This window comes from Pelodiscus sinensis, chromosome 26 (assembly GCF_052426305.1).
Source record: "Pelodiscus sinensis isolate ZL-2025 chromosome 26, ASM5242630v1, whole genome shotgun sequence".
In the NCBI taxonomy this organism is placed as follows: Eukaryota; Metazoa; Chordata; order Testudines; family Trionychidae; genus Pelodiscus; species Pelodiscus sinensis.
The window spans coordinates 2,117,954-2,127,481 of record NC_143077.1 but is presented as its reverse complement, the minus strand read 5'-3'; the positions used below and the strand labels follow the sequence as shown (position 1 = coordinate 2,127,481).

General features: G+C 43.5%; 1 protein-coding gene across 1 annotated transcript; it reads left to right on the top strand.

Annotated features, from left to right (window-relative positions):
• The first annotated feature begins 107 nt into the window (after positions 1–107).
• On the top strand, positions 108–5,910 carry RSRP1 (arginine and serine rich protein 1). Its single transcript, XM_075908931.2, is given in 8 exon segments — positions 108–392; positions 574–629; positions 1,790–2,422; positions 2,948–3,099; positions 4,294–4,344; positions 4,346–4,375; positions 4,658–4,795; positions 4,797–5,910. Coding segments are annotated over 8 exon segments (1,212 nt in total). The 5' UTR covers positions 108–303; the 3' UTR covers positions 4,860–5,910.
• Positions 5,911–9,528: the final 3,618 nt, after the last annotated feature.

Here is a 9,528-nt window from a genome sequence, read left to right as displayed (position 1 = left end):
GGTGCTGGTCAGAGGACAGTGCGCTCAATGCGCATGCGCTACAGCTGGCTCTGGGTGGGGAGGGGGAGAAACTTCTAGGCCCCCGGCGGCGCATGCGCCCTGTTGCCCAGGTTACATAAACTGTGCGGCGGTTCTCGAATCTTCTCAGTCGGGAGCGGCGGTTAGTGGCGGTTGGGCGGCGGCTCGCGCTGTCGGCTGAGAGCGGCTCGGCTCGAGCGCCTGTTGCTAGGTTGCGCGGCTCGCGGCGTCGGGAGGAGGCTGAAGGGCGGCGGGCCCGGTCCGGCAGGCTGCGCTGTGCCCGCGATGGCCGTGACCCGCGAGACGGGGCTGTCCCCTCAGGCGCCGCCGCAAGCCCGGGATCCGTGTGGCGGGGACCAGGCCTCCTGGGGCCGGTGAGTTACTGGGGGCGCAGGCCCGACCCGCTCCCTCGCCTGCGCGGCGGGACGTGCCCTTCCCCGCGGAAGCGTCTGCGCCCTGAAGCTGTTGGGCTGCCCCGCCGGCTCTTGTCATTGGGGAGACTGTGGGTCGGGGGGGGGGGCTCGCCTCGCGCGCTAACGCTCGTGTCCCTTGCAGGAGCCCGCAGATGCCCCCCGGGAGCCAGGAGCAGGGGAGTCCCGCGGCCCCCAGTGGTAAGTGCCCGTGAGCAGGGAAACAAACCAGGACTCTGCAGCACTTTAACGACTAACAAGATGGCTTTATTGGGTGACGAGCTTTCGTGGGCCAGACCCACTTCCTCCGAAGTCGTTTCTCTGCCCAGCCAGCCCCGTTCCTGCCCGTGTCCTCGCACACCTTGGCATTTGCTGTGCTCCGTGCTCTGAGGATGCACCCAAGTGCTGGGGGGCAGGTCGGAGACCCTCTGGGCCATGGGGGGGGGGGGTAGAGATGCCAACGTTGCTTTCTCTGAACACATGCAGCACTGAACCCAGCTTTCACTGCGGGGCTCCCTGTTCTAGGTGCACCCTGCTCCAGGACTTGCAACCTTTGCATTTATTTAAAGGCAAAGTTGGATATGCAAATGAAGCTATTCATATTAATACTGAGGGAAATAAAAAGGCTTTGTGCTTGTGGGTGGTGTGGTGATAAAGTCCTAAGATTTGCTCCATAAATTCTTAATTCATTCACTTCTGGCATTTGTATGTAGTCCTCACTGGAGTTCCTTCAAGCAGAAGAAGGTGGCAGTTATAATAAAAGCAAGAGAGGACTTAAAAGGTGGAAATAGGGAGTATTTCTTTAGAATGCACTACCATCTTAATAACTGAACCAAAACAGTGGCAGCTGTTGCTATGATGGCAGCCATCTTAGCTCTGTGTGTTTACTAGAGCTAAGAATGCAAACTAACATTTCTAGTATTTGTGTATAAATTGATGTCTTTACTGGGATTATTCATTGGGCAAAGGCATTTCACAACAAATTCTTTTCCCCCATGTAAAATAACCCTTTAGAAACTGAAAATAGTTTTGTTGGAACATCTGTAAAAAATCACAATTAAATGGCACAACCAATTAAATGCAGTATCTCACTTTGCACAAAATAACTAGGTATTAGCCGTATGCTTTTTAGGGAATTTAGCCACATTCTGATGTCATTTATGGAAATGCATGTGGAAGCCAGGGAGAAACTCTTAAGAGAAATTTGAAACAGAACTAGGGCAGAAGTAAGACTGCCAAACAGCTTTTACGTTTTTCACTTCTAGCTATACAAGGCTTGTGAGTTGTAGAAGACAAAGTTACAACTTGGATTTTAGCTTGTCTTGGCAAGGAATAAATGTTAGACCAATCTTTTTAAACAGGAACTGAAACTGGATGTTCAGATAAACTGAAGGCAAACACAAAGACAGAGGCTATGACAAACTACATGGATGACTTAACTCTCAGCTCACCAAGGGGGAGAGAGAGTCGCTCAAAGTCTAATACTAGTCATGGCAGATCATCAAGATCATCTGGCAGATCATCAAGATCATCTGGCAGATCATCAAGATCATCTGGCAGATCATCTTACAGTTCACGTTCTAGTTCAAGCACTTCAGCTTCCTCAAGGAGTTGGAGTAGGTCCAGAAGCAGATCAAGATCACGAGCTAGAAGAAATGGTTTCAGAAGGTATAGAAGATACTCCAGATCGTATTCCAGAAGTTGGTCAAGATCACGTAGCATTCAATACAGAAGAAGGTACCATCCTAGGATGTACAGGAGATATCATCGTTCTCCTCCAAGATACAGATCACGTACCAGATCCAGGTCTCGTGGAAGGTCATGGTCTCGTGGAAGACCATATTATAGAAGTTTTTCAAGGAGCAGATCACGATCAAGAGGTCGAAGATACTATGGATTTGGGAGAACCATATATCCTGAGGCTTACAGAAGTTGGAGAAGCAGATCACGAACAAGATCTCATAGTAGAACACCTCTGCGTTTAAGTGAAAAAGGTATTTACACTCGGAGTAGCTATACTATTCCTTCCCATCCATGTTAGGAAGCAGATGAACTCAAGACTGACTCACTTGCAGGCTTTTCCTGTTGCTAGAGTCATATAGACTCAGGGATGTATTTCTGTCTTAGGTCAGCTGACTTTTTTTGGGGGGGTAAAGCCACTTCATCAGATGAGCTGGAGAGAAATAAAGTGGGTGTTGTTTTGCCCATGAAAGTTCATATTAAAATATTTGAATTAGTCTCTGAGGTGCCACAGGACTACTCTTTTTTTTTTTTTTTTTTTTTTTTTTTTAAAGCTACAGATTAACTCTGCTACCACTCTGACTGGGATTGCTTTGCCCCATGTTATGTTCTTTTTAGAATTGCCATATTAACTATGTTTAATAAGGGTGTAGTATCTAAGTTTTTTAGTTTGGAAACATGCTTTTTCCAAAGGAAAATGACTTGCACTGGACTGTTTCTTTTTGTGTTAGTCACTACACCAGGATTATCTTAACAGAAGATTTTTTTTTTAAATGTAGAAAGGCGGGAACTCCTAGAAATTGCAAAGGCTAATGCTGCAAAAGCCCTGGGAACAGATAACATAGTCTTGCCAGCTAGCTTGCGAGTCTGCAGCACATCCAAAGAGACAAATGGTGGAAAATGCAGAAGCGAAGATTCTGTGGAGTCTGAGGTAATTATGTACTAGAGAAATCTAGATTTAAAGGTAAACATCTTTTTTTAAGGCCTATGCTACTGACATGACATGCATGAAAAGCTGTTTGCCTTTGCTTTCCATTGCAAAGTGTCTAAATTTTCAAGTACTACTTCATGACAAAACATCAAAAAGCTTTTAAACTTACCAAGATGCCAACAACTTTTGTAGACCTACTGCATACCTGGTTGGCTGCTCTCTCTGCCTACAAACTTGCCACTAATGGCATGTTAGGAGAGAGAAATTGCCAGTCTATAGGAAGTGCCAGTTTCATTGGCTGATCTGTTTTTGCCCTAAAACAATTAGGGAGTCACTTGCCAAAGCCTAAAACAATTAGGGAGTCACTTGCCAAAGCCTATTAGGATTTTGTAAAGATGATCTTTAACTGTCAGTTTTCATGTGCATCAAAATTGTGCCCAGACATCTCATACCCAGACCCCAAATGCATTTTACATGCTGTATTTCTGTCTTATAGAAATCATGAATATGGTCTCCAGACATTGATGAAGAAAATCTGGTGGTAATTAAAGGACTTGTGGGCTCTAGTTACTGTGAATTAAGGGAGGGAAAAGAAGTAACTTATTCAGGTTTAACTGGCGCTGTACTAGAAATGTTAAATGTTTTACATGTGGTCGGATGATCTCTACAATAGTAACTACATAGCAAGCTACCAAACTTTTGTGTCAAAGTAAAATTAATAAGGGTTTCTTAGACAACTACATAAATGGCACAGGCATAATGTATGTAATATATTCCAGATATTGAGAGATTACAGAAGAAGAGGCCTGCATCACTTGCAGATAAGTTTATTGTCCTTCTCCAAAGCTCTGCAGGGTGGATACAGGGTTCACACACAGCTTGCTGTAACAATTCCATTTCAGTTTGTGAAGTCCATGCTTAGTCAGTTATCACTTAAATTCTCTAAAGCTAAAACATGTATATGTATAGCCTTATATCATGTACATTGACACAATTGTATTGATAAATTCCAAAACTTTCCTAATTTGAGTTATCAACACTGATCAGTATGTGCATTCTAGTACTCTATAATTTAAGCTACTATTGATCAGTAAAGTAGAGAATTTATACTAGAATATTCACATACTCTAGAGAATTTCCTTAGTTCACATAGAACATCTGTAACCATGTTTTAAACTGAGCCTCCTTCTTTAGCAATCCAGAAGACTAACAGAAGACTTAACCAAAAGTGGAACTGAGAGCTCCCACAACAAAAGTCATATCTTTCAGCCTTAATGTAAGTACATATAGCTAAGATGGAAAATACTGATTTCCAAGTTACTTGCATGTGTGTAGTACTTTGAACCTAACATTGGAAGTCAATTGAGTTCCTCTTACTACCTACCCTCTTATAATATAGCTAGGTAATTCAGAGAAATGTGGTGTTTAGGGATATAATTAGTGAGTTTAGGAGCTCTGAAGGAAAGAGCGTTTAGAAGTAAGCCATAGATTTGTAAACTGTAGCATTGTGGATCTTCAATTTTTAAAACTGGTCACTGAAACAAGTATCTCTTTCTAGAACACAGTGGCAAAGCCAGTACTCCAGAAACCAGGAAGTCCCTCTGCTACAGAGCCAACAGTATCCTTGGGAAAAGAAGATACAAAGCAAAATCCCTATGGGCAATGGGTTCCTATCAAGAAGGAAGAAAACCGCTTATTTTTTAAATTTTTCACCTAAGTGCATCTTTCTGAGCACACTAGTACCTTTCACTGCCTTGTGAACTATTGGCAAATGCATTATTTCCAGAAGTGATGTCTGAAATCCTTGCATCAGGTTCAGTATATTTTTAAGCATTTTAAAGATACTAATTTTCACATTAGGTTTTTTCCAGATATGAAAACACAGCACAGTGGTTCAGAAACAAGTGGTGGAAATCTTGTGTGTATATTTGTAAATATTTTTGTATCACTAATGGAGTAGAAATTACAGGTGGGTAATCTTTTTCTCAATCTTACTTTAGCAGTGACTGATGAACATTCATAATGTAGTTAAGTAAAACCTCTGTTTCACTTTTCAAAAGTTGAAGTGTGGTAGCAACTTGAAGGCCCTATGTAATCCGTTATGCTGGAAAGCTGCCCTCTGTTTGTTGTCTGAGCTCTGTGGGTGTAAACTGGCATTTATTTAGCTTTGAGTAAATGAAGTAACAAGCAAATATGAAAGTCAGTCAGTTGGAGCAACTTTTAAAGTGTTTTTTTTTATACCAACACCTGGATTTCAATTTGAAAATGTTTAAGGCCTACCCTGCTTTTTTTTATAAGCCTATTCCAGAGAATGATTCTTAAATATCTCTGCAGGATTGATTGCTATGCAAGCATCTTTACTTATTTTTTTAAATCTTTAAGGGATCAGTCCCTGCTTTTTTATAATTTGGACGTAAATTCTAATGCTTAACATTTAAGCGCAGGTCATCTTTAGTTCCAGACTTGTAAACACTTATGACCAAATCCCCTCTAAAATCATAACACTCAAATACTCTGGACTCCAAAGCAGTTAAGGAGATGAGTGAAGATAATCGAAGTTATATTATCCTAATTTGTTTCTAGTCCTGAACCTATACTGGTGATCTGTGCCACTTTCAGTATGAAGCATTGGTGTACAGTAACCTTCTGTCCTCAGCAGTTCTAAACTTTGTAGTGTTTGAAGATAAATGTGAGGTTTAAGTATTTCCTGGGGCTTAAGGGTATTTTACAACACTTCACTTTTTGGGGGAGGGGGGTGAAGTCTGAACTGGAATTTATGTAAATAGATTGCACAATAAAATTTGCATTGTATGCAGTGGTGTCTTTTTTTTTTTTTAGTAAAGTAGCATGCACTACTTTCAAAACTCTTTGTTTAGGTATTGCAACCTTCTTCCCCCCCCCCCCCCCCCCCCCCAAAAAAAAAAAAACCACCCTTAGCTGCACTTCCCTTGGCTGACCAATGGAAATATTAGTCTTAGACTAGGAAATGTCCAACACTCTTTTTCTTAAGACTTAGCTGAAATAAACCCACCTTTGTGGTGGTCTATTCTTGTGAATAAATCACTTTCCTCAGGATAGTCAACTCTGAACAATGTGGGGAGGAGCTCTACTACACCCCATCACCAGTAGGAATCAAATAGAAATGTTTCAATGTAGCATCCACCCTAGCCATAGAAAAATACAATCATGGACCACTTACCAGAATGTGGGATTGGCCCCTGTATCAAAAATTACTACACACCCCTGTCTTGGCTACACTGCAGTGCTGTATAGGAATACTCACTGCCTATTCAGGAGCTGCAACAAAACTGAAAACTCATGAGCATCACTTAAGCTCCTGGGCTCTAGTTGTGCTTTCAGCATCAATCTCATGTGTTCAGAGTTCTTTCCCCCTGCTTGTAGGAACTTACTGTGACAATTGCTACAAAGTGGGAGAAAAAGATGAGGGGGCTGATGGCTCTGCTGCTTATAGTCATGGTAAATGATGCAGCTTGTGAGAAAGTCCATTGTTTCACAACACTGCTCTGCTCTGTCATACTCTCTAGCTCCTCCTACTTCATTGGGAAAAGGGTACAGTTGCTTCTGTGATTACATGCACTGAGGAAATGAGCTACTCAAAAAGACCCAAGTACATGAAGGCTGTGTCAAACTAGAAAGATTTCCAGCTTATACCACCACTAATTTGCTGCTTCATTAACCTCTTGCACCCCTGTCCCTTAACAAACAAGCTCTGTGGGCAAAAGGCTGTTCTGAGTGTGATAAGGGATCAACTATCCCCCCAACCTTTTTACCACTTAATGCAGGCATTGTTCTCGGACTCTTCCATCTTCCACTACACCACCTTCAGTGGGAAGGGTGAGGCTTAGGTTTTACACATGCCCCCAGAGATGAATTGAACCCTGATACTTCCCATCCCAGGGTCCTTTTCCCTCTTACCATCCAGCCACATTTCCCAAACTTTGTCTTTTATTTTGAAAAGCCATGGGCTAGAACATTTTTAAATTATGGGTCACAAGCTGCTAGTGGGTCATGGAATATCAGGCAAAGTTCCCTCCTACACCCCAAAGCTCTCAGCCCTACCCTAGAGCCCACACACTAGTCAAATTATGTTGGGTCACAAGCATCAACTATTTTCTTCATCTGGGTCATGAGAAAAAAAGTTTGAAAACCACTACTCTAGCCCCTTCACATTGGCCAGATCCGCATCTGAAAGGTTATGGGCTGGAGCCTCTGCCAGTCTCCCTGCATGCCCCACCCCTGCACACTGTGCAGAGCAGCTCACTGAACATTGCTGCAAGCCCCGTGGGAGAGGGGAAAAGGCTTCCACCCCCGAGCATATCTTGCAGCCACCCTTGGCCAGTCTCCAGCCAATGGAAGCTGCCTGTTTGCATGAAGTATTCCTCCCCCCTCTGGGCTCCTAGCATTCAGAGCCACAAATGCCACTACAGCTGGTGCTGGGGCATGGAAGGCAGGGACTCTGGCTGAGGAACAAGCTGGGCTGTTGGCTAGGAGTCACAAAGGTAAGTACCACCTGGCCAGAGCCTGCTTCTAACACCCCAGCCTGCCACCCTCTGCTCTCCTTCAACACCACTAGCCAGTTACCCAGACCCTCTGCACCCCTGCTCTTGCACCCAAATCCCCTTCCAGACCCGGCCTCCACTCCTCCACATCAGATTCCTTTCCTGCCCCTCACAACCCCCTCCTCCTAAACTCCCTGAGAGATCTCACACCCCCTCCTCCAACCCAACCTCCATCCCAGACTCCACACCACCTCTATTAGTATCATGGAAGAGTGTGACCTCTCACCATTTACCAAATTCCCAGAGTGGCTCCCCATCAAAAATTGCCTTCTCCCCCCAGTGTAAATCCCGTGTTTCAGGAGTTTACAGACCAACCGAGCCAGGCATAAACAAAAGGTTAACAAACCTGCAGCATATCTGAAACAAACATTACTATGCAAGTGCTTTCACATGATATAAACTTAAAACTAAGTTTCCTATTTGAAAGCACCATTACGTCAAGTGGGTTGCAGAGCATGAGCCACCCTCCCATCAAACTCCAAGGAGAATTGAATTCATTGTCTGTCACAGCATCAAAAGAAACAGCCTCTTCCCATATGCAGTCAGTAGAAGACCTCCCCCAGGATCATGTGAAGTCTTGCTTCTTTGGCATTACTATGTTAGTAAGAGGTTTATGTCTACCTGAAAACTTTTTTATATTCACAGCACCTGCTCACATGTATTAATCATAGCATAGCAGGTAGGAAGATACACTTGTAATGAGTTTCAGGGAGGCAGTATTACCCTTGCCTTTGTACAAACGGGGAAAACTGCAGCAGAGAAATTAGATACTTGCCCACTGTCACATCTCCCTCAGCAGTCACTCGATAACGAGTAGGACATCTTCCTGTTATCCTCCTATTTGTGGATCCGTAGACGGCTAACTAGCTCAATTCTGGAGCCACAGGTCTTACCATAAATGGGGCAACTGCTGGTGGCTATTGGAGGGACAGTCCTGGGCAAGGTTCTCCCAAGTGTGTACACCGATGCCACACTTTTTCATGTTTGCCTTCAACGTGTCCGTAAATTGCTTCCTCTGGTCCCCAACACTCCTCCATCCTTCCTTCAGCTCAGAAAACAGAACCTGTTTTGGGAGGCCCTGATCAGGCATCCGGACCACAGGACCAGGTTAGCAAAGTTGTATAGCAGAACTGGGAACATCTCTCAATAAGATTAGCAAAATCAAATGTTTCCAATGTTATACAGAACAAGGATATATCAATCTGTCTTTCTGCCCCACACACCAGGACTCAAATTGGGCTACATTTGACCTTGAAAGATCCTATACACTTAGGCTGTGTCTAGACTAGCCAGTTTTTCCAGAAAATCAGCCGCTTTTCCAGAAAAACTTGTCAGCTGTCTACACTGGCCGCTTCTTGTGGAAATACTATGCTGTATACTATGCTGTTTGGGCAAAAGTCCTTTTGCGCAAAACTTTTGTGCAAAAGGGCCAGTGTAGACAGCTCAGATTTGTTTTCTGCAAAAAAGCCCTGATCGCGAAAATGGCGATCAGGGCTTTTTTGCGGAAAAGCATCCGTGGCAATCTAGACGCTCTGTTCCGCAAATGCTTTTAAACGGAAAACTTTTTGTCATTAAAAAAAGTCTAGATGTAGCCTGTTAGTGTGGAAGAAATGCTTTAAAAAAAAGTCAGGCACACAGTTCTGTTTAGTTAACATCTATTTTAAATGGTCAAAACCACTTCACAAAATCTGATTCGAACAAAAACTACATTTATAAAACTTCAGGTTTTGATCTGAGTAACAGTCATTTTGAAGTTTGCTAAATTGACAACACTAGCCCCCTTTGGAAGGGAAAGCTATGTACAACTATGACACCCACCATCATTCAAGCATGTATACAAGGCACACCA